The sequence below is a fragment of the Lutjanus erythropterus genome, chromosome 13 (assembly GCF_056507025.1).
Source record: "Lutjanus erythropterus isolate fLutEry1 chromosome 13, fLutEry1.hap2, whole genome shotgun sequence".
Taxonomy (NCBI): domain Eukaryota; kingdom Metazoa; phylum Chordata; class Actinopteri; order Lutjaniformes; family Lutjanidae; genus Lutjanus; species Lutjanus erythropterus.
Window position 1 is genome coordinate 2,414,179 of NC_139329.1, and position 24,965 is coordinate 2,439,143.

Below are 24,965 nucleotides of genomic sequence, written 5' to 3' on the forward strand. Positions count from 1 at the left end.
TCTATGAGAGCAACCCAACATGCAATGACTGAGTGAAACAAGACAAGAAGAGAGGGACAGATTAGTCACAAGCAGAACACAAACGTTCAAAAGATTTATGGCAGTCAAGTCACAACAGTCCACAGCATGTAGAGGGCTGTTAGAGATCTGACAGCTTAAAGAGGTGGGTGGCTGAGAGAATGGATGACATGCTGGTGAAAAACAGTTGGAAAAGTTGGGTTTTAATATGGTAAAAACACTTCACGTCCATAATGATCTTTTTTTCTTTGAAAAAGTGCACCGCATGAATTTGGAAGCATGCTAGTCACTGGATAAATCTTTCTACCAATGACACGCCTCAAGATCTACAGCGCTGTACAGATGCAGATCTTTGGAAATGTGGATCGGTCGATTATTTATGAATTAGTTTCCTGTAGAAATATTGTTTGCTTGGTAGAAATGCATTCATAATTAACGGTACATTTTATACAAATACATTCATCCTAGATAGCTTCGCTTTAAAGCACTCTGACACTCATTCTACACAGTTTCCACTTGAAGTTTGTCCTACTCCATCAATCCTTGTTTGTGATATTAGATCATCAGCAGGCTTTGATCTCTAAAGAGTCTCCAACGATAAAAAGTTAGACTCAGTGTAGGACGTACATGTTTGGCATTAAAACATTACAGGGCCACGTCTACCAGAGTGTTTTCTTCCTGAGGCCAGGGTAGTTTCTGAATTATCTCTAAAGGAAGCGCTGTGTCTATTCTGTGCTCAACTCTGCACGTTTGCCACTTTTTCCTGGAACATAGAGAGTTGAAAAAGATTCAACTTTGGGTAAATAGTGACAATGATGAGTGCAGCATTTTACCCAGTCGTCCAATCAAAGTGGAGCAGGGATGGGAGAAATAAGAAGTTATGTCCTGCTCATATGAAAGAACTCCTTAAGCCGGGCTTCACCATGGGAATTCACAGAGATGTCACAGAGATCCTCTGTCCTCTCCCTGTATGCTTTGGCCTTCCCTTCATCCAGAGCAAGTATTATATCAGCAAATACTAAATGTAAAAATGTTGGTAAACTAACTGAAATAAGGCACCTGGGAAAACATAAATGAACTGTTACTTCCATGGATACTCTGTATCATAGCAGCCAAAGCACCTCAGATGAAGATACACTGCGCATCCAAAGTGCTCCCAGCTGGGTGCTTTCAGAAGTGTGCCTTGTGTTTTCAGCTGGGAAAAAAAACACTCTGGTGGACACTGTCCCAGATGCTCTGTATGTAGGCTGCTTGTTCTCTTAAGTGTTTCTTTTAGGGCTGCGCGATGTGGTAAAAAGGTAATGTTGTGATTATTTTGACTGATATTATGATTGCGATACAATTAGTGGGAATGATCATTCTTTCATAACAATTTTCATTTTTACTGAAATAGGAAAACTGTTAAAACCGTGATGATGTGATATATTTTGGGGTCTGTACCAAACAAACATGTTTTCTTTCATCTAATCAATCATCAATTTGGTTCTGCAATTTGGATATTGCACTTCGATAATATTGCGATTAATTGCACAGCCCTAGTTTCTTATAATGAAAGTTTAACTCAAATCAAGATTGGGATCAGTAGTAAGATTATAACTAGTTGTACAATGGCAAGAGGTAAATGTTGAACACTAAAACATTAAGATGTACACAGTAACAGGATTTATCTGTACAACACTGTTATCCCAGCTAAAAGGAAGCTCCAGTCTAGAGAGCAGCTGAATCTAATGAAATGCCTCATTTGTTACAAAACTGGATGGTAAATGTGCTTATGAGAGATATGTTTTCACTTTGAAAGTCTGTCTGAATTGATCAGGATCTAAAAGCCTCATTATGTTCACTGTGATTGAATGTTGTAGAATAAACATGAAAATTGAGTGTAGATAAAAGCACCACAACAAGTTGCAACTCAAGTTGTACAACGATTTTGTCACTGTAAATGCGTCTGAATATGTTAACACAATGCACATCTAATTTTTAGTTGGTGTTATGTCGAATAATCTGTCAATTAATTGATTAGTTGTTTGGTTCATAAAATGTTTCCAAAAGTACAAGATGATGTGCTCAAAGGTTCTATTTGTCCACAACCCAAAGACATTCAGCTTACTGTCGTAAGGGAGAAAAGAAACCAGAAAATTACTCAAACTGATTAATCAATTACCAGAACAGTCGAAGATTAATCATTGATTAATCGTTGCAGGTCTAGTTTGTATGTGTTTTTGTAATGTACACTATATTTAATGAATTATGTTGATATATTCTGTCTATTTACAATCAGTACTTTTCAGTAATAGTTTTTGGAAATTAACAGGTCACTCATGCATTGAATTTTGCTCCTAAATATTACACATTTTATTCAGCTAATGCCAACACATCCTGCAGCCTTGAGTCTGAGTTGACCTACTTCAGTTTGTTGGGGTCTTCCTGTGCAGGCTTGCGGAGGAAGGTGGCGTTGGGGTTGGTCGGGTGCTCTCTTTGAGATCTCTCTGTCGCACTCTGCTTGGCAGGAGCTGCAGGAGTCTTCTTGGCTGAGCGCTTGATTCTCTCCTCCAGCATGCTCATGTCTTTCTCTGACAACTGGAAAGGACAGGAGGGGTAGAACAATGTGAACAACAGTACAGCAGAGTAGGTTTTGGGGTTGAGTCTTACCACAATGGTAAAATCTTTTGTCTTACATTTCCTATTAGTTTGTAGACCTGATCCCCGCAGACATTGTAGACAGCCACCACAGTGTTGAGGGCAGCATTGCGGACAGATGTGTCTCTGTCACCAATGTGAACAGCAATCTCCTTCAGAGACTTGGCTGGAGTTGGTTGACATACATTCATCCCATAGCCTTCTATCAAACATCCCAACTCCTCCAGACATTCTGAAGACAGAAAGGAAACCACATCAGCAATGCTGTTAGAAGACTCCTCTAATAAGTCTCCATTTAAGAAGCTTAGAATGGGATAAAACAGGGTTTGGTGCAACTTTAACCAGTTAGCTCTCTGTCTTTAGAGACCTACCAGCTCTCTGTTTGGAGTTCTTGGACTTGGTTCCATCCATGAGGAAAGGGAAGACCTTGGATGCTGGGTAAACCTTACACAGCATGGTCAGGATGGCCCGGACATCTTTGCGAACCACATCCTTTGACTCTCCAACCTGAAAAAGAAAGGCAGAGACACTGTGAGCAAAGTTAAGCTTTAGAGTGGCTTTTTTAAATCATTCTGAATGTGATGTATATCCACACCTTGAGTATGAGATAGGGGGCGAAGGAGTTGGCCTCGTACTCAGTCAGGTGATAGTTCTCTCTGTTCAGCATGGCAAACAGCAGCTTTAGATACTCCAACACCTTCATCAAGACTGTGGTGTTGGTGTCAAAGAAGCGCAGGGTGAACCACTTCAGGATCAGGTCCAGACAGCTGATGGTGGCTTCACTCTCAGTCTCCAGTCTCTGTCAAATACAAACACAGACATTATTACTCAAACTAGACCACTCCTTATAGCCAACCATAGTGTTGATATCTGAGTTCTCAACCGTTTTTAACATTAATAACTGGCTTCTTCACCATTAAGATATAAGATAGATAAAAGACCAACTAGTACCTCTATCATGACTCCTATCGCTTTGACGTGTCTCTGGAAGTCAAAGTGGAAGAGCTCATCCTGCAGCCACTTTGCAAAGCAGGTGGACATCTGAGTCTTCAGCTGCTCCACATACTCATCTCGAGGAGTGATGAAGTTCCACTTCAAAATCTACAAAAGAAACACTTTGAGTCAACAGTATTTCTGATCAGTTTTGTGACAACTTCAGTTAACTAAGGGCAGCAAATCCGGATGAGTTAATTTCTAATTGCGCCGGCTAGTTTTCAGTTGCAGGTCGACTCAAAGTCGAGCCAGTTTCAGACGACTGTTTGACTTTCTAGGAGGGGGTGGTACCTACTGTTAAACTGACTTATTTTGATTGGTCATGTGCTGTCAGTATGTAACTGCTGCTGCACTGAGCCACATGTTCTTCAGCCAGTCAGGTACCTTCAGTTGTTTTTCCTCTTTGATCCTCTGTTCCTTAGCATTGGGGATGAGGATGAAGATTGGCCCAGACTTATCTTCATCATCCTTCAGGCCTTTTGCTGCAGGCTTCTTAGCAGCTGCACCCTGCAAGGGAAAGCAGCAACATAATGTTTGTGAGGGAGAGTGAGTGAACCAGTGTGCTCTGTCTGTGGATGTGGACTTGGAAGTGTCTGTAATCGTGTTTTCTCATGGACTTTGTGTCATTTATGATTTCTGTATGTGACAGACAATAAGTAGAAACAGGAGATAAAGTGGTGTTATGCTGAAAAGATCTGAGTGCAGGTTAATACATTAACAGAAACACTAGGGTTGGGCGACTGAACGAATATACTGCCTGTCGACGACGAGCTCCACTGCTGCTTGTTTTTTGGGTGATTTTTGTCATTTTATTTTGCTAATGGCCTGCAGACAGATCTGCTGCTAAGCGACGCACTCTCATCTCGCAGCACAGTACACACCCACTCAGCCAGAGCAGAGTGAGGAGTGAGAGGAAAACAGCCTGTAGAGCCAGACTCTTTAAATATCTAATGCAATGAAATAAAGATTTATTTCAACCAAACCAGAGGTGGTGATAACTGGGACAGGGAAAGACTAACAAAGAGAGGTTTGGTGAGTTTTACATGCCAATTAAACTCATCTTAGTTCAGTAAAAGAGTGAACTTAAATTCAGACTGTGTACAGTTGTATTTTTCCAGTTTAAAAAGGAAAATAGTGAGAATGTTTCATTTCTTGATGCTCTGAGTTTTTGTTTGCTGGACGTAGTCAACGTATGTAGCATAGGTTTTACAGTGAATTTGCTGCTTGCACATCTCCCAGCTGAGCCTCAGGGGGAGAGGGGGTAGTTCGGGTGTTGATATATTGGTAATCACCAGTTGATGGTACTGATGGTGGCCAATTGGAAAATTTTAACATATCGCCCAACCCTAACAGACACTGATGTGAAATTATTCCAAAACACACACATATTCATGCAGTGGAGTGACCTGAAACCTTAAAGTGACATGTGACCTCTTCAGTAAGCATGCATATACTGCACTTTTAGACTGCTTTAGGTCAGCACGTTGTTACATGTTGAAATCTTCAAACAGATGTCCACTGATCTCATTTCACCCAACAACTGCGTGTCCATGTGTACTTGATTAAACAGTGTTCAGTTCAGTGGCAGTGTTAGTCATTAGAGAGACAGGATTAGACTGAGCCAAGACCCGGGTCGAGGCAGACACAAGCTGGACAGAGGTTAACATCTGCCAAGCCAAAGAGGTTCCACTGAGAAACTCAGCCCAGACCGTCTTTTGCCAGCTGTGAGCAGCAGATGTGGGCAGAGTTTCATCACGAGGACCACAGCTCCGCATCTACCTGTTGACTGCCAGCAGCAGCCTTCCCTTTGCCAGGGGGCTTTTTACTAGCATTACTGTCCTTGTCCTTGGAAGGAGGGGGAGGGACAGGTTCCTCGGGAGGGGAGGGAGGCTGGGTGAGTAGAGAAACCACATCATGTTTACACTTCGGTCATGAAATGATTGATTAAAACCCAAATGGTGTGCATAGACCAAAAAAAAAAAAAAAAAGACAACTGAAGTACAAATGGTGGATGTGTGAATATTTAACAGTTTACAGATCTGAACATTTAAAACCACACCATTGATGAATTTAGGGCTGAACAATTATGTTTACTGATACTGCAATTGCGATATTAGGAGGAATGCTAATTTTGACATCATTATGGTGTGATATTTGGAAGGATCTGTACAAAAGATGTTTTCTTGAGTCTGTAGAATATGTGTAGGCCAAGACATCTCTTGCAGTACGACAATAATTAATTTAAAATTGTATTTTGACATAAAATTAGTCTTTAACAAATATTGCGCCTCAGAAGAGTCAGATTGGATTTACAGCCAAAACTGAATACATCTCTCTCTGCTCATTACTGAAATGAATGGGAAGCTAAATCCAGTCTGATCATACCATAAATCCAATTCCACTTTCCACTCACAACCATTACAAGATTTATTAGGCAGCACAAAGAGTAACAAAATATCTAAACTTGAAACAGTTGATCCAGACACACATACCTTCTTAGCAGCTGCTCCTCCTCGGACCTTCTTCACTTCAGGTTTACTGTCAAATTCATCAGCAACTGGCTGAGATCTGGAGGCTGTGGAGGACAGATGTAAGTCACATATTATCAGCTGTGTGAATGTAACATACTCATTAACCAATGACTGGGCAGCCTACCAACATGTTTAACAATCACACAGCTTTTGCTTTTCTCTCATTTTGCTTTGTAAATGGATTGTGCTTTTATCCCTAGAACTTGACAAATTGCCTCTCACTCAGCCACTCATAGGCATGTCAAGTACTACTTTTGTTGGACAATATAATGTCCTAGAAATAATTACAATAAAATACTTAAAAAATTATTTTGCAACCACCTTATGCCACTGATATGATAATAGCATAACAGGACATGGGCACCCTTTCAAAGAGCAATGAACTTTTAATTTGTAAAAACATTCAAATCTGGGGTCGAGAGTCTTTCCCAGAGACTGTTCGACAAAATAGACAGGTTGGTGAACACAAACCTGGCAACTAGGTGAATTTAGGTAACATGATGTTGTGAGTTGTGAGTCTAATGGACACAAACTTAAAATCTGGTGAGATTGTAACTCGTAGACCACTTAGAGATGTTTCCAGTATTGTCTTGTTTTTCAGCTTTGGGTTTCCACGACATGTTGAAGCAGAGTTAGTCCTTCGAAGTTGTTTTCCCTCCCCTCTTTGATCATATATAGACTCCAGTTTGCAGATATGACACTGACAAGTGCATTCTGGTGTATGTGTAAATTCATTTCAGCCATTAAGTAAATACTATTAATTACCTACAGCTGATACAACTGGTCACTTGTGATGTTTGTTAGCAGGTAAAAGAGCAAGGCTGACTGGCAGCTACCAGCTAACAATAAGATGCCTGGGAATGTTACCTGAGGTTTTAAACTTTGAGCTTTGCTAATAAAAGGATGGGCTTGCATTGAAGTTTAACAGTCATTTTGCCAAACGAGAACTATATCAAACCCTGAATTACATTATGTATGAAATTTCCACAAAGTAGAACAGATACAGTTTAACATCAAGAATGTGAAACTATATTCATTCATTTGTGATGTCAGACAAACCTGAAGCACTTCTGCCTGCCTCTGTGGAGCCTTTTCCTCCAGCTTTGGCAGGAGCAGCAGGTTTTGCTGGCATCACTGCTCTGGCTTTTTCCAACATGGCTACCACCTGATCCTTAGAGGCAGGCTGCAGGGAAACAAAGACAGAGAGACATTAATTATTGCAAACAAGACAGCCATCTCTCACTGCCTGGGGTGTGAAAAATCTGGGGTGTGTGATCTAATAAAACTGATTTATTCAGAATATATGGGTTCAATACTTTGAGTTTGCCAGTAGCCTTGCACATCTTGTCGTAGCCAAGATGCATCATGAAGGTGGGCAGGGCATCCTGAGCTTTCTTCCTCACGTCTCCATTTCTGTCCTCCAGACAGGAGTAGAGCTGAGGGACACATAGCATCAGATCCCCAGGGACAGTCCTCAGGGTGGGCAGCTTCTCTGCTAACCAGCCCAGCACCTGCGTGAAGAGTGAACATATCTCTAGTTAGCATCATGTGGATTACGATTTCACTCTGGAATGCGCCTGAAATTTCCCTTTGTCTCCAAAAGTTACAAGAAAGTGGGATTTCTGTTTTGTGAATAACTGAAGTAAAGAGAGTTTGTGTGTGGACCTCCTGTCGTAGGAATGGATTCTCTCTCTTCAGCTCCTCGGACAGGTCTTCTCCTTCCAGCCACTCTTTCATCCCAGTCTGCTCCACCCAGGCCTGCAGGGTAGCCATGGCAGCCGTCCTTACATTAACCTGCAGGACAACAGAGAGACATGTCCATCATGTTGTCACATTCTCATCTTCTCATCCCTCTCCTGATTTATTCCACCCTTTTCAACATATACAGTCTGTAAAAGACATTTTACAATTCTTTAAATTCATTTATTGTGTATTCGTATGCTTGACTGTGCTGTGCATTCATATATTGATATTTTTTAAAAATTATACACTGTTGCAGTTTAATGTTGTACTGTTATATTTGATGCTCTCCCTGTTTTTGTCCTGTTAACATTTCCATAATATTTTGCTTTGTTTGTTTATGTGAAAACTCAATTTCAAAGATTTCTGTAATCTTCTTGAACTGAATTAATAAATGAACAACAAAGTATTAAAGCTTCTGTAAACCCAAATCCACTATAGTCCTCTAAGCATGTAATTTAGGGTCTTACATGCATATTCCTCTGCTCCTGCAGCTGCTTTGAGTCTGACCCAAGTCAACAACGGGGAGCTGAAGCTGTTATATCACTGCTTAAACTGATATTTATTTGGGCCAGGTTAAATCACTCTTTATGTTAAAGTGTACTCTGTATTTAGAACATTTCCCCCACTTTACTTTCCTGTTAGACAGCCTTTAACAACAGACAACTAAAGCTGCTGTCTTTGCTCACAGCTACAAAACTCCTTTGAAAAAAACCCTGCAAGACACAGGAGCTGCTGGTCTACTGCTGCCTCGATCTGCAGCAGTTAACGTTAGTTCATACCTAAACAAACATGTTACTACACCAGAGTCACACGATAACACAAACTAACAAACACAAGCTCCTACAACTCCTGTGTGGTAAAAAGCAGGGACGGTGGCTTCAGTTCCTCGGTGGAAAAGGCTGCCTGATGACAGAGAACATGTTTTAAAGATAGCATACACTTAAACCAATGTTGATTTTTTTTTAGATGATTCTTTGTTCAGATGCTAAAATATGTCCACAGGTCCACAGCAGGACATTACTGAGCTTCCTGTTGGGACTCCTGAGGCAGCTGTCAATCAAACAAGATGACATGCCCACACAGTCTAAACAGCAAAATGACCTGTTTTTGAACAAGGTTTTTTGAGTTACTGAACTTTTTTAATTCTGATTTCTGTGGATGCATAATGAGAAAACTATACTTTGATATCATATGCATTTTTACTGTGTCAAGTCAAGTTTTGAGTGAGAGATGAACAAAGGCTTTTGCATTGACGTGGAAAATGAGCATTCACAGCACTACAAATACAGAGGTCATAGCATTTTGAGAGTAAAATTCAAGCAATTTCAAAATAAAAATAAATTATCACATCAAAATTGTGACACTGGGCAGAACATGAAACAAAAGACAAAATGCTGCTACGGGAAAAAGACTTTTTCATTTTGGTGCCAGTCAGTCTAGCTCTGTTCCACATCTGGTATGAGATACCAGGAAGTAAACAGTATTAAGAATGGGATCCTTTCATTTTAAATGTTACGTTTTTGGTTTACATGAGAATGTGTGTGGATAAAACATGAGATTATAGTGAAAATCGAGAATTTTCTACAAGGATTATATTCAAATTCAAGCATATTTGTGACCTTGAAAACATAATGGTTAAAGTTAAGCTTTTTCTAACATTTCAATAGTGTGTACACAAAGGCTGAAATACAACATTGCCATTGCTGTTGAATGTGGAGAAACAGATGTGTGTTACTGCAGGTGGTGTGTTCTGAAGAGAGTGCATGTCCCCAGTACCTTGCTGTCTCCCAGTACAGTGATGACAGGGATTCCCAGTGCTTTGACATGTTGCTTGAGTCCAGGTCCCATGGCTGTAGCCAGCTGCTGCAGGATGGTCAGGGTCTGTTGGACCTGGACAACATGAACAGAAAGTACATTTTGATATCACGCTATTGTGAGAGGTGGTTTTTAAACCCATTCTCTGCAGTAAAACTTATCATCTGGATCACTAATGCCACATCAGTATCACAGCAGATCTCTCCACAATTAATACATTTGGTCTGTTTCATTGTATCAGAAAAAAAAAATCTGTAGACAGGCCAAATGATATCTAGAAGAAACTTAAGTTAGACTGTGTGGCAAAATCATTTTGAATACAGAAAAAACAGATTACAATGTTTACACAGCAGGACAGACATGCTCTCTAACTAACCAGGATCTTGTTGGAATCACCAAGCCGTGCTTTCAGGGCCAGAGGTAGCTCTCCGATGTTGGCTGTGATGAACTTGGCCTCGGAGATGATTGCTGCAGCCTCATCCAGACCTTCCTTCCTGATCTTCCAATTCTTATCCTCAATTTTAGATATCAGATCAGATGTGATCTTGTCACTGAGAGACATGAGGGAGGTGACACATCAGAAGAGGGACAGAAATCAGGTGCAATACCATTTATGTATAGACAAGGTCAAATTCAAGACCTTTTAAGGTTTGCTAAGGATACTCAGTTTCTTCATTACGTCCTCAGAGTTTTCTCAACAAGAATAACATTATCAGTTATTGTGTTCGGTAGGAATGTGCACAATTAGTCAACTATACCATTAAATGTCATCACCCTTGCTAGTCTGCACCAGAAATACTAGTTGGTTAAACTATCTAGCAAAATTTTGTTAACCCATCTCACCCAGTGCAAATGTCCCGATGGTCTGGATGTTATTATCAGCAAATTGGGACAAATGACAACTTGTAAACAGAGCGGTTTGTCAGCATTTTAATGCAGAAAAAGAAAATAAGGCTGAATGTCTCAGAATAAACTGGTATAGAACCACTTGACTGGAGCAATGTGTAACCACATTAAGCACAGACACTGACATTAACCTGCTGCTGCTGCTGCTGCTGCCAGCCCTGCTAACGTTAGCCACACTGTGTGGCAGGCTGGCAGCTAATGTAAGCTCCGGGTAAATGTCATTTACCCACAAACACTGTGATCCTGATCAGTTTGAAAAGTTGAAGCATTTAGTGAAGAGTTGTTCTGTTTTAAGGGATAAAGTGCTGTGTTCATAATACACAGTGCAAAGTGTCTCATTTCAGCAGCATTTCAAATATGATTTGGTCAGTGTAGAATATGATTAACGGCTTTAAATGACAATACACAGTATTTTCTTTTCAGATGGTTCAACACATTGTCAATTCATAATTTGATCTCAATTTTACCTGCTTTCTGTGCATTTTCTTACAGTTCGACTAGTCTCAGGTGAAATTTGTATTTAATCAACATGGAAATTGGTCACCAGGAAAATCCCCCATACACATTCTCAAAAAGTGCCGTGTGAAGTTTAATGTAGTTTCATTCGGCAGGTAGCTTGAGTCCTGCAGTCAGTGTTTAGTTACCCGATATCTGTTCTGGGCAGCAGGTCCATGATATCCTGTCCTCCTCCTCCTCCTCCTCCTCCTCCTCCTCCTCCATCTTCTTCTTGCTCCTCTCCTTCATCACCCTCCTCCTCAGCTGCTGCCTTCTTGGTGAATCGGATTGGAGCTGGTGGAGACTGGCCCTGCATCTATGAGGGAGACACAAATAGACATCTTGTTGTCCTTTTCACGTGCCATTCTCTCTACCTAACTGATTGTCAGGATAAGCTTAAGCTTTATTTAGGTTTCTTTTTGCTATTTTAACAATGTAAGTGAAAAAGAAAAGTAAAATCACTTTTATTCTCTGATCCCTACCTTCTCAAACTCAGCATCTATCTGTGAGAGCAGAGCAGGCTTCTCGTCTTCAAAGAACATTCGCAGGGGAGCTCCCATGTAGAGGTACATGACTCCCAGCAGGGTGATGGCAGCTGTCCGTACAGCAGGGTTAGTTGCTCCCAGAGCTGTCTTCACGTTGTTGATGAAACCCTTCACATTGATACTGAAGAGAGGAGAGGTCAAAGGTCAACAGAGGCCCCTGAGCTGCTGTAACAACAGTCTTTAAACGCTGCTTCCTCACTGAATTATTTAAAATGCAAGCAAGTCAATATAAAAATGACACAAACTTGATTGAAAAAAATAATCCAATAACACTGATCATTAAAATAAGGGCTGTAAATTACCCAGCAAAGCCAAACTCCTTCATGGCATTAGAAAGCCAGTTGAGAGTCTCTGCCTGGTTTTTGGGGTTCTTCTGTGCAAATGCCATTGACACAACCTGACAAATAAAACACATACTGTGTAAATACACTGTATCCATCAGCATCTACTGGCCTGTTGATCGCTCTTAGGAACTTTCTTTAGGGTAACAACTCAAACAAAAAGATGGAAGAGAAATGGGCTAAAAACCTGTTCTGCTGTCCACGGTAGTGAGCAGGCCTCTCCAATAGCAGTCAGGCCCTCTTTGGCGTTTCCACCACATTTGACATCTCCGACTTTATCCACCAAGCCGTCCAAAACCACAGAGGCTGACGTCTTTGAAAACTGTCCTCTCTGAGCGATAAGAGCCACGATGTGCAGCTTCATCTGCATCACCTACACAGGGACAAACAAACAATACCGCAATATTAGAACGGCTGCATCCCAGTCCCTTAATAATTGCTCCTCGCATGACCTGAACATTCTTCTGCTCTGCCATCATGCAGGAAAATACAACCATTGCTTAAGTCTTTTATTGGATGAAATATCTCTTAATTTAAAATCTGTTAGCAATCACAGCATCACTGCAGCTTGATACAGAATTGGACAGACTAACAGAACCAGCTCAAGAATATTAAACACAAGATTTAGATTTGATTTGTTTTCTGATTAAATTCAACAAATGAGTCATAAAGAACCTCATTTGTTAGGCAGATTTTTCATGGTCTGTTATTTCCCCCTCTTCAGCCAGTAACATGAACATTGTTTTACTGTGGAACAGAGTCTAATGTGTGTCAGCAATGAACCAGTTTTATCATCAATTCTTTTCAGTCATACGCAAGGCTTAAAACTATAGTTTGATATTAGATGTATTTACATTATTGCCACGTACCCCTAAAACATTTGGGCCAATAAATAATTTCTACAAATTCTATAACATTATAATCATAACATGGATTATACGCTACCAGTAGAAACAGTTCATGTGCACTCAGCGTCTGATGAGTGAAGGTACAAAGTATCAATACAGAATGCAAGTTTTTATAAATGTTTTTTTTATTATTTGTTGGACTGTGCATGTGTGGGAAAATACAAATTCCAGACCATAAGAAGTAGCTACAGACATGTTAAAGCTGTACTGTTGTCATCAGAAACTGATGTGTCAGGTTCAGAGGAAAGGATGTACAATTTCTCTACAAACAGCTGCCTCAATTCCTATTCTGTCAGTGAAGGAAGAGAGATGTGGATGCAATAATGAGATCCAGGATATACCCACTGAATTCTGACTCTACAGAGTATGATGAGTATGGACATAGCCATATTTTTTGAGTAAGCAACACATTCAAAAGAGCTACTATCAAAGTCAAACCCAGCCAAGATTATCAAGTATTTTCCTCAAGGCCATGTTCCTTTCCAAGTCAGAGCAGCTGGTGCCACATCAACACATGAATCTGTTAGCATCCTGTAAGTGAGACAGTTACCTGAAAGTTGGTCTCCTTCCAGCCTGGTTTCTTGGCCAGCATCCTGACTAAAGCCTGGCAGGGCATCACAGCTTTATCCATGGTCTCAACAGCCTGAAGCATACATGAAAACTTAAGAGTAACATTCCTGCACATTACTGGATAACAAGCAGTGACACAGCGGCTGACTTCAACATGCAGTGCAGTTTTACACTGAAAACTCAAGAGTTCAATCAATATAGGTTTTTACAACTTTTCTTTCATAACAAACACTTTCAATATTTACTTTAGTACCAAGCAGGGCTGCAACTAAAAATTATCTTCTTAATCATTTTGTCTATTACATTTCAGAAAATAGAGGAATGCTCATTAGAATATAAGACTGACCAATGTGACGTATTAAAACTAGGGCTACAATTATTTCACTGTCGATCAATCTGTCGATTAACCCATCAATAATAAATTGATTAATTTAGAACTCGATTAATAATCAATTAATAACTGCGTTACTCAAAGGCCGTAAACCCAAATATTCTGTTCACTTTCATGTGGCAAAGAAAGCATCATATTCTGTCATTTGGAAAAATGGAAATAGATTATTTTTGCTCACAAATTAAACATTTATCAGATATCAAAATAGGTGCAGATTAATTTTCTGCCAATCAACCACTCAATTAATAGACTAATTGGTGCAGCTCTTGAACCAAGTATAATTAATTTGTGCCTTGTGAGGATAACTGCCAGAGTTTTGACAGGCACCATTGTTTTTATGCATACAGACCAACATAATAGATGAATTAAATGTTCATGAATTCACAGTCATCAAGCAAGAAGAAAAAAATGACCTTACCCTCTGGAACTCCTCCATACTAGCCAATCTCTCTTTCCAGTTGGCAGAGTCCAGCTGCTGCAGACAAGAGGCAGGAAGGACACCTGCTGCCAGCTCCTGACATACCTCAGCCTGACAGAATGCACACAAACACCACATTTAAATATTCAGAAGTTACAAAAGCAAGATGCCCACTTCAACCTGTGGGAGTTCATGTAATGCATTTTGCTGCCATGGGCAGAAGGCTTTTTTTTCCCCCAGAGGAGAATAAGTCAATGGCATCTTCAGATGTGTTTAGTGCAGAAATTGACTGGGGACATCTCATATCATCTTATATTTGGACCTGAACTGCATGCATTGATGGTATTGGGACACACCTTTTGACAAAAGCTTCCACAGAAAGATAAATGTATGCAGGCAGACTTACCGACAGTTCACTCTCTGTCAATTCTTTACTGTCTGGGGCCTTCTTGGTTTTTCCACCAGCCGCAGATGCTGGTTTGCCTTTCTTAGGTGGACCTGCTGATGGCTGCATAAAAGTACAAATGTTGACAGTGAAGTTCCATTAGGGCTGCACAATTAATCACAATATGGCAAAGTGCAATATCCAAACTGCAGAACTAGAATGCAATTTTTTGAAGAATGTGTGAGAAAAGAGTTTTATAATGAAGTTCTGTGGTGCTGCTGACATGCCCTGTACTAAAAATCTTTTTCTCCAGATAAAAGGAAACATTTGTTTTATGTCACATAATCTTTTTTTTCAGTATAAATGAAAATTGTAATGTAAAGATCATCATTCCCAGTAATCGTATTGCAATTTCAGTCAAAATAACTACAATATGACTTCACCATATCAAGCAGCTCTACTGTCCATTAATAACAAAGTTAGGGGGAACAAGCAGGTGACAAATTAATTCTTTTCTGATTGGTGCATTGCTCTGAATACCTTGCTGGCAGCACTTTGGGCCTTCCTGGGTGGGGCAGAGGATTTGGGTGGAGCCTCAGCAGCAGAAGGGGCTTTAGCTGCTGGCTTCTTGTCTCCACCTCCACCACCACCACCACCACCACCACCACCTCCTGCACCCTTCTTCCCTCCAGGAAGCTCCACTTTATCAGCACACTCCTTTATCTGTTAACAGAGAATAAAGGTTAGCAGTTAATGATAATAAAAATAGGAGATTTCTCTCGGTTTTGACTGATACTAGCTGATGAACGTTTCCTCGCTTTTCATCCTTCCACTGATCCATACCTTGTCCAGTTTGAGTTTATCCAGGTCAGCCAAGAAAGGGTTCACAGCTTTTTCTCCCACCACTTTCATGGCCGTCCCCAATGCTTCAAAGGCGGCGTCACGCACCTCTGGAGCAGAGTCGTTCACTTGCTGAGATGATAAAGAGAGAAAAATGTGGGTCCACTTTTAAAAGACATTTGAAATGGGAGCTTATCATTTTTCCTTTTTTTGTGGATTTTTTTAAATCAACAGAATCATCATTTCACACCAAGCTATGTAACCTATGCCCCAATACTATGAGATCATTGTGGATGCAGGGAGCAACAATGGACTGTACTTACTAGGCCCTAGCACAGTATTTTGCTACTTTTTCCCCATATTTTATCTTTATTTTTCATTTCAGTCTGATGATATCACACTATAGGAAACACCAGATGTGTTTTTGATTATCATGTAGAGTATTACCAACAGGACAGGTACTAAAAGTGTGAAAGTATGTATACCTTGATGAGAGCGGCACAGAGGGGTTTGAGGACACTCTTGGGCAGCGTGGCCTGTGTGCAGTGTCTGAAGGAGCGGGCCAGAAACAGAGAGGCCTGCTGCTTAATGGAGGGGTTCTTATTGTCCATCACAGCCAGGATGTCCTCTGACAGGTTCTGGAGAGTGGTCTGTAAAAAAGATATCACAATGAATATGGTATTAGATAAACTACAGAAGAACTGACAATGCATCAATCTATCCAATTTAGATTAGGGTGTCTTCTGAAATGCATTAGGAGCTGGTCTGGAGAGTCAGTAAAGTGCTCTATAAATGGCTGCAGTCAATACATGAGGCTTTGCAGCAGTCCTGTAAAGCCCGTCATGCCAAGCAACTGGAGAATACTTTTTGAAAATATGGTTGACTGCAGTGAACATAAAGGGATAGTTCACCCAAAAATGAAAGATCAGTCATTATCTACTTGCCCTCATGCCAATCCAAGGTCCACAACATACTGTTTGAGTTTCACGGGAAAACAGTATTGCAAAATCTTCCAGACAATTGAAGTGAATGGCAACCTGTTTTCAAATGGAGAAAAAACAACTGGGAAAACACAAAATGCCTCCATACTGCTTCGTCTGGTGTAATCCCTGTCTCCTAAAGTCCTGACATTCCGTTTGCATGCCGTCACACCACGCATACAGTTTAGGGGTGGTGAAAAAAATCAATTATTAATTAATCGCGATTATGTTATGGACAAGTATGAATCAATTATTAAATTTTCAAAAGTCGATTATTTTTGGCATTATATCATTTTGCAAAAATGTTATCCCGCGGTCAACGGAAGTTGTGACGTTCAACTTCCGTTGACCGCAAGTGCGCCCAGTTCCAATTCGCAAGTGCGTGCAGCGGCCAGAGCGAGTGAGCCGTACGAGCAGGTGTGTAAAATGGACGAGGATCAACCACCAACGAGCAACCAACGAGCAACCAACTAGGGCTGCAACGGATCGCAGTTGATCCGTGTCCCGTACGGATCGCCCTCTACGGTTCGTCATGCATGTGATCTGCGGACCACATGTGAGCATCATAGTTTTACTGTCACTGTTACTTTTGTATAAGTTATAATACCTGAAATCTCAATGCAGAGTTGCAGTGAAAAGACAGGACAGATTCTGATGTGTGCAGCGCATCTCTGTGAAGAGCGACAAGATTTAAAAGCCATCACATCGCCTTGAGTGAAATCCAGACCATAACTTTTTTCACTGATGTAACTATGCTATCACCAAAGAAACAGATCATAAAACTGTGATGTTCATTGAAACTTTGGTGATATCAGCTGTCTTAACTTCTACACAGCTCCTCTCTGCTCACCGGTGCAGCTCAGTCTCGCCCCGTCTGTGACACAGTGTGTCTGCTGATTGATTGATCATGACTTCTAACCAATCAGATGTGCTGCTGTAGGCAGGACATTGAGCCAGACTACAGACTGTAGTTGTGTATTATACTGTACAGTGTATAATGATCTAATATATGTGTAGTATATACATAGTGCAGCAATGTATAAGTTTGAAGTTTTTAATATTATTACTATTATCATTACTATTATCATTATTATTACATTACATAACTATGGTGATAATTACAGACAGACAAAAATCAAAGAAGTGCATATTTAAAATAATTTAACTTGAATCCCACCACTTTTTTCTTTTTTGCACTACACAGGAAGTGCTTTGAGTTGTTACTTAATAAAAGAGTTAAGTAATTCAGCAACTGACTGTTTTTTTTAATGGTGCAATAACTTTGTGGTGCATTTTGGGTTACTGTTGTCAAATGGAAAATCAATAATCGCTAATCGAGAATCGTTAATAATCGAAAATTGGTTGGTAATTGAAACGGGACCTCAATGATTGTAAGTGAATCGGATTGGGAAATCAGACAGATTAACCACCCCTAATACAGTTCAGACAGTGTGCATGTGTACATGAACGTGGCTCCAAGCTAAGGATCTACAGTGAAGATTCAGGCGAAAAACATGGTGTAAAGAACATTTTTTTCAGTCAACTTGGCATGTTCAGAGATTTGGATTATACCAGACGAGCAGTATGGAGGCATTTTGTGCTTGTTTTCGTGGTTGTTTTTTTTACATTTGAAAACTGGTCACCATTCACTTCCATTGTATGGGAGATTCTGTTTTCCTGTGAAACTCCAGCAGTGTTTTGTGGACTAAAAAACCTATGGAAAACCTAGGATGAGATGATAATGACACACTGAAGAAATGACACTTTGATACAATGTAAAGTAGTCAGTGTACAGCTTGTATAACTGTGTTAAATTTACTGTTCCCTAAAAATAACTCAACACACAGCCATTAATGTCTAAACCGCTGGCAACAAAAGTGAGTACACCCCTAGGTGAAAATGTACAAATTGGGCCCAAAGTGTCAATATTTTGTGTGGCCACCATTATTTTCCAGCACTGCCTTAACCCTCTTGGGCGTGGAGTTCACCAGAGCTTCACAGGTTACCACTGGAATCCTCTTCCACTCCTCCATGATGACATCATGGAGCTGGTAGATGTTAAAGACCTTGCGCCCCTCCACTTTCCATTTGAAGTTGCCCCACAGATGCTCAATAGGGTTTAGGTCTGGAGACATGCAGCCCCAGACCATGACACTCCCTCCCACTGCCTGACTGTAGGTAAGACACACTTGTCTTTGTACTCCTCACCTGGTTGCTGCCACATAACTAAATCAAATAAGTTTATCTTGGTCTCATCAGACCACAGGACATGGTTCCAATAATCCATGTCCTTAGTCTGCTTGTCTTTAGCAAACTGTTTGTGGGCTTTCATGTGCATCATCTTTAGAAGAGGCTTCCTTCTGGGACAACAGCCATGCAGACCAATATGATGCAGTGTGCGGTGTATGGTCTGAGCACTGACAGGCTGACCCCCCACACCTTCAACCTCTGCAGTAATGCTGGCAGCACTCATACATCTATTTCCCAAAGACAACCTCTGGATATGACGCTGGGCACGTGCACTCAACTTCTTTGGTCGACCATGACGAGGCCTGTTCTGAGTGGAACCTGTCCGGTTAAACCGCTGTATGGTCTTGTCCACCGTGCTGCAGCTCAGTTTCAGGGTGTTGGCCATCTTTATGTAGAGGAACAATTCTTTTTTTCAGATCCTCAGAGAGTTCTTCGCCATGAGGTGCCATGTTGAACTTACAGTCACCAGTATGAGAGAGTGAGAGAGCGATAACACCAAATTTATCACACCTGTTCCCCATTCACACCTGAGACATTGTAACAATAACTGAGTCATATGGCATCGGGGAGGGAAAATGGGTAATTGGGCCCAATTCTGACATGAAAAGATATAATTAAATATTTGCAGCCATGTGTTGGTATATTATTGACAGGTAGAATTTTTCACCTGCTAGACTGATCTTAAGAATGGGGTGGCACAAGCTAAGTTTGTGTCTAAGGTCTTTTTTTTTCAATCTAATTTTACTAGTTAGTTTCAACTTGCATCATTGGGTTCACTATCAAAACTTGAATACCTTTGTTAGTAATGAGTGATGCATTCAGTGGAAACATATGATGTACAAGCTAAGGAAAGTCAGAAACAAAAGTCTGTGAGACACTGTGTTTTTGCCCTCACTGAGCTTGTTTTCGTCACAGTGGCTGGTCCCACATCACTTGTGCGCTTTCACATTCACATCAGGTAATTCAAGAAGAGCTGCTCACCACTAAATATTTCATGCAAGTATTAAAACTATACTTACAGTGAGGAAGATGGCATCAATAGCCTCCTGGAGGGCCTGGACAACCTGAGGCTTCTTCTCCTTGAACTTCTCCAGAATAGTTGGAACCACCTAAATACACACAGCTCTGATTTAACAGCAACCAATGATTTTAAAGGGCAGAATAGTACTGTTATTTCACTGACAGAAAGAAGCCTAACATTAACATTACAAATTTAATATTTGAAGAATCAGCTGTGGAAACTTTTTGTTAAACCTAATTAAATCAATATCAGTTCTTGACCATCATATTCCTAAATTGTGTTTCTGTCCTCAATGTGTTAACATAAAATAAAAGTTAAAAGTTCTTAGGACACAGCTAATAACCAGTCATTTATTTTGACCAACATGAATGTAGTGCCAGCATTCAGGAGTTAAATACCTAGTCTACTGAATTTATTGCCCATTGTAGTAAAAGAAAATGAATGCATTCAGATTCAATGGCCTAATATCAGGAACACAAACAAAAAATGTTTATTCACAATATGACTGTTCCTATGGTCAAGAAAGAACTCACACACTAAATAAAAAGTTCTGAAAATCTGATTTACATTTCAGCCATTTTTGTAAGGCAAATCTAACCATTAGTCTGTGCCAATTATACCCAAAGGCCTCACTGAAGTGAAAACAAAAGCCACTTTCAGCTTTCAATAAAACTTGACATTTTGAAACAAAAACAAAACAAAAGTGCTTTCAGAATAGAAAGCGATTTCTTTAACTTACTTGTCCTGCATATGTCCCAAACTTCTTCCTGAGACCAGAGGCCAGTCCAGCCAGACATTTAGCTGCCACTGACACCAACATAACATTGGCATCTTTCCCCACAACCTGGAACACAAAGCTAGTAAGCACAATGTAGATCCTCTTGACCTAAATCTTGCTAAACCAAACTTTATTCATGATGAAAAAATTGAGAATTTTGATGCTTTTTCTTACATACATATAGGTTCCTTCCACATGAGACCACCTAAATGAAAATGTGCAAAGTATTTTACCTTCTTGAGTGCTCTGACAAGGTCTCCATAGTCTCCATTTTCAAGTTTGGGGTTCTTTGTCAGAGCTTCTACAGCCTCCAGAGCTTCTTTCCTCTCCTGCCACTTTTTAGCTTCCTGCAGAAACAGACAGGGCAATTAAAAAAACTAATGTACTGCACACTTCATTTTACAATTAAGAGCGTTTCAATAGTAGAACCCAAACCACTCAGAATTTTGTAATTGGAGGCTATTCAAGATCTGGCTTAGACATTTAGCACAGACAAACTTCAGGTCTTTGGAGTGGGCTTGCTGCAGTAGTCAGTGTTACACGGTGTTCAGGAATGCACTAGGGATGGGCCATGATTTTCAAATATTCAAACCAGTCATAAATTATGAAAACATTTTTTGAATTGTTCATGAGACTATCTATTATCTGAGAAAATCTATTTTCCCTTGTTTACCTTACATTACCGGCACCTAGAAATACTGCAATACTACTAGATCTCGCGTTATTACAGACCCAGGTAGTATCACCGACACGACATCTGCAGATCCCGATGGATTTTATTTCAGAGCGACACTCTTTCTGTGCCGCTTCTCTGACATGGTGTCAGTGATTTTGGGACCAGTAAATGTTCAGTAAACAAACTGTTACACCAGCCCCCGGTCTCAAGAACTGACAGGACAAAAGTTTATTTCTGATGACAATATGTGTGTGGATTTTACTGTCTTCGCCTTCTTAATGACACCTGCCAGTATCTGCTCAAGCTCAGTGATGGTTAAATACCAGCTGTTGTGACCCAACTTCAAACTGGACAACTGTAAGTGTTGTTTCAGTGTTTACACTGTAGCTCATCCTGTGGAATTCAGTGATACTATGAAACTGAAATGGCTATTCCCAGAAGCTTGTGAGCTGTTGGACTAGCTAACTGTGTAATAATGGGCAGCATTTAAGAACCACTGTGTGAACATTAAGCCTTGTCTGAGGCAACTAAATAATGTGAGTAGCTGGTCAGATGCTCTGACTGTTTTTTCATGTTGCTCTTTGTGGAAGTGCATACTGCAGCTCAAGCTGCGTTGGCACTTAGCTTTGTTTAAGTGCAGAGGCCGGTGTGGCCCTTGGCTCCAGTGTGTGTGTAATGGGTAGTTGTGTGCAAATGGGTCGTAAAAGTCTCTCTGATTGTGCATAGCAGGGTGGGGTGGGGGGTGGATCTTTGAATAACAGTCAAATAATGCCCAGTGAATACTCACTAGCATTTTGGCTTGAAATCCCCCTCCCTAGAACGCACCAATTACATTACTTAGCCACCATCTAAGCATGTCATCAGTACTTAGTTGGACTATGTACAGCATCATAGAGTAGCAGGAGTCAGACTTGAAATGTAGGCTACCTTAAGAAACGAGGCTGCTTGAAAACTGGATATGATTGTAGAGATTAATATCTGCTGGAAGGGCAATTTTATGGAGCCCCACCTTTGTCAAGCAGTCGTGGGGTGTGCATACACAAAGGTGAGTATTCTCTTGTTCAATACATTACCATGAAAGAGTTAGCTGGTACCAATTTGTATAAACCAAGGCTAACTCAGCTAAAATAAGTTGGCCTTGACAAGAACCTAACATTACAACTAGCGTGTACTTATCCATTGATGTTACTTTAACAACTGTAGCTGACGTCCACAGTCCAGTTGTAGAATCAGTGGGACATGTTTGATCACCTGCCAACTCAAAACATAACGAACCAACTTTCTAGGCTTTAGTTTTGTTCAAAGTACAGGGACGGTTCTCCAATGTCACACATATTGACTGTCATACTATGTTTTTGCATAAAATGTCCAATTTTTTCACAAGTTAATAAACTAGTGGGAAAATGTTCTCACTGTGGCATCTCTATTTTGAGGGTAATTTGAGGACTCTATATAGTTTGATAAATCTTACTATTTTCTCATAGAAGTCTTTGGGCATCTTGGACAGAATCTCCACAGCTTCCAGCAGTTCATAAGGATCCACAGCTGTCACTGTGTCCACCTCATCATCTCCTGAAAGAGGGACAGAAAAGAGATGGCATTGGAACATGACTCTACAAATCCTCAATATCTGAGGGAAGCAACAAACATAAACCTGTTAGCGAACCTACCATCTGACTGTTCTCCTCCTTGGGCTTGTTGCTGTTCAAACTTTGCCCTCAGATCCTGCTGTGAGCGCAAGAACCTGGTTTGCTTGGGAGGAGATGAAGGCAGCTTCACCCACTCCTCTTCCAGCTCCTTCAGCTGCACGGACAGAACAAAGGGCCGTTGTTTAGTTTAACTTGATTCTGAAAACTAAAAATTAAAATGTGGCTGAGTATGTGCAACTAAAGTATGTGGCCCACCTGTACAGAGTTAATGTTTTGCAGTGGAGGTCTCAGAGCATCTCTGATCCATTTATAGATCTCTATAGCCAGAAGCTTGGCTTCGTCTCTCACTGCTTTCTCTCTGGACTCAAATTGTTTGGATAAAATCTTCACCACAGGCTTCAACGTAACAATCTTAGATCCAAACTCACTAGGGGGAGATAATGACAGACGAAGAGGGAACAAAAGGTTAGTGTCACAGACTGGAGACAGAACACTGACGTGCTAAAATAGGGCTGCATCTAACTACTATTATATTTCAAACGATTAATCCAATGATTTTTTTTTCAGTCAATTAATTATTATTTTTTCAATCTTACTCTTGAAAAAAACAGACATATAAAGAATTACTATCATCATTACAATAATGATAATTGTGGCATATTCGAGGTTGATCTAATTTCCACCATATTTAAAAGACTTCATGTCAGATCAGAAAAATACTGGACCCCAAATTCAAAAGGAGCTGTGATGCATATCAATTAAATCACCAGTCACTGTTTCAACCCCTCACTGAACTGGACAATCAGTATTTTTATTGAAGTACTTGACTTAAAACTAAAACTGGTCCCAACATTGATTTCAGTCAAAATAAAATGGTGTGTGTGCAAAACAATGGTGCACTGATGAATAATAATGACTTTAAATATAAAACCTACAAAACCTTATTTTATTTTCAGTGTGAATCACTGACCTGAGACCCTTCCTGAGTGTCTCGATGCAGGCAACCACTATCTTGGGGTTCTTGTTGTCCAGTCCTTTGAGGAGCTCATCTTGAACCACCTCAGCCTTCTCAATCTCAATGTACATCAGACATATGTCTGTGCCCAGCTCCTTCGCCCGGGCCTTTGGCTGGTTGAACACTTTGGTCACCACACCCGACACGACCTCACCTGTCGTCCTGTAAGGGCATACACATAAACACAGCCTTTCAGAACTGACTGGACATACTGACAGTATGAACACATTCATGATTTACATGGGCTTTTAACAGGTCAGTATACAAACATTTTACAAACAAATTTTTTTTTTGTTTTTTTTTTAAATGCGATTATTTTGCATATTTCCTACAACCATCCCCAGGAACCATGTGTCCAATTACATACAACGAGAAAATCAAGAGAGTGCAGAGAGTTAAAAACCCACTTTAGATTAGTATAATCAAATGCAGTGAACTTCTCTCTTACACAGTATGTTTTCTAGTACTGTATCAATGATTAAAAAACTATCATGATACATGCAAAAATTCATGGCAGCATTTCATTTTGAGCTGCTTTAACCCTTGATCACTAGATGGCAGAGTTGTTATCCATCTTCACTGTTTAGCTGCATAAAAAGCAAGCTTTTTAAACTGAGATTTTATGGATATGGTGGTGTATTATTCACATGACACTATTATGATGCAATATATTGAGTTGCAACCTGTGTATGCATCTATTCCATCTGTCTCTTTGACCCACACACCACAGACACAACTGAGCCTGCTCAGGTGTGTCTGTGGCTGCCTCATTGTTCTCACAGATCTTTTGACTTGACAAACAAATAAAATAATAGCTGCATTTGATTTAGATGATCTTGTATCATTAATTACTTGCCATGAAAAAGACCTTTTGTGTTGCAAGCAAATGATGGGTGGGGTTTTGTCCCATGAGCATGATATCTTCTCTTCAGAAAAGAAGGACAAAGCATGAAGAACCCAGTGGATGTTCAGTCTGTCACATCACATTCCTCTCACCTACACCAACTTTACTGATCACCACAAATCATTTCTTCTTTGCAGTAATAAATAAAATATCTAT

The 24,965-nt window shown here is 40.3% G+C and overlaps 1 protein-coding gene across 1 annotated transcript in view; it reads right to left on the bottom strand.

Annotated features, from left to right (window-relative positions):
* ckap5 (cytoskeleton associated protein 5) overlaps positions 1 to 24,965 on the bottom strand; it is a 44,015-nt gene that overhangs the window by 10,374 nt on the left and 8,676 nt on the right. Inside the window, exons 4-33 of the mRNA XM_084735009.1 lie at positions 23,861 to 24,067; positions 23,146 to 23,317; positions 22,912 to 23,044; positions 22,713 to 22,813; positions 20,799 to 20,912; positions 20,527 to 20,631; positions 19,786 to 19,875; positions 16,022 to 16,186; positions 15,540 to 15,668; positions 15,237 to 15,419; positions 14,718 to 14,819; positions 14,312 to 14,422; positions 13,483 to 13,575; positions 12,212 to 12,397; positions 11,986 to 12,080; positions 11,621 to 11,804; positions 11,288 to 11,454; positions 10,114 to 10,288; positions 9,699 to 9,812; positions 7,845 to 7,973; positions 7,496 to 7,690; positions 7,239 to 7,362; positions 6,141 to 6,223; positions 5,428 to 5,538; positions 4,033 to 4,155; positions 3,607 to 3,756; positions 3,251 to 3,454; positions 3,027 to 3,162; positions 2,694 to 2,887; positions 2,423 to 2,595 (exon numbers count right to left, since the gene is read on the bottom strand). Of these exons, the coding sequence (XP_084591135.1) occupies positions 2,423 to 2,595; positions 2,694 to 2,887; positions 3,027 to 3,162; positions 3,251 to 3,454; positions 3,607 to 3,756; positions 4,033 to 4,155; positions 5,428 to 5,538; positions 6,141 to 6,223; positions 7,239 to 7,362; positions 7,496 to 7,690; positions 7,845 to 7,973; positions 9,699 to 9,812; positions 10,114 to 10,288; positions 11,288 to 11,454; positions 11,621 to 11,804; positions 11,986 to 12,080; positions 12,212 to 12,397; positions 13,483 to 13,575; positions 14,312 to 14,422; positions 14,718 to 14,819; positions 15,237 to 15,419; positions 15,540 to 15,668; positions 16,022 to 16,186; positions 19,786 to 19,875; positions 20,527 to 20,631; positions 20,799 to 20,912; positions 22,713 to 22,813; positions 22,912 to 23,044; positions 23,146 to 23,317; positions 23,861 to 24,067 (4,248 nt within the window). The remainder of the gene's footprint in view (positions 1 to 2,422; positions 2,596 to 2,693; positions 2,888 to 3,026; positions 3,163 to 3,250; positions 3,455 to 3,606; positions 3,757 to 4,032; positions 4,156 to 5,427; positions 5,539 to 6,140; positions 6,224 to 7,238; positions 7,363 to 7,495; positions 7,691 to 7,844; positions 7,974 to 9,698; positions 9,813 to 10,113; positions 10,289 to 11,287; positions 11,455 to 11,620; positions 11,805 to 11,985; positions 12,081 to 12,211; positions 12,398 to 13,482; positions 13,576 to 14,311; positions 14,423 to 14,717; positions 14,820 to 15,236; positions 15,420 to 15,539; positions 15,669 to 16,021; positions 16,187 to 19,785; positions 19,876 to 20,526; positions 20,632 to 20,798; positions 20,913 to 22,712; positions 22,814 to 22,911; positions 23,045 to 23,145; positions 23,318 to 23,860; positions 24,068 to 24,965) is intronic.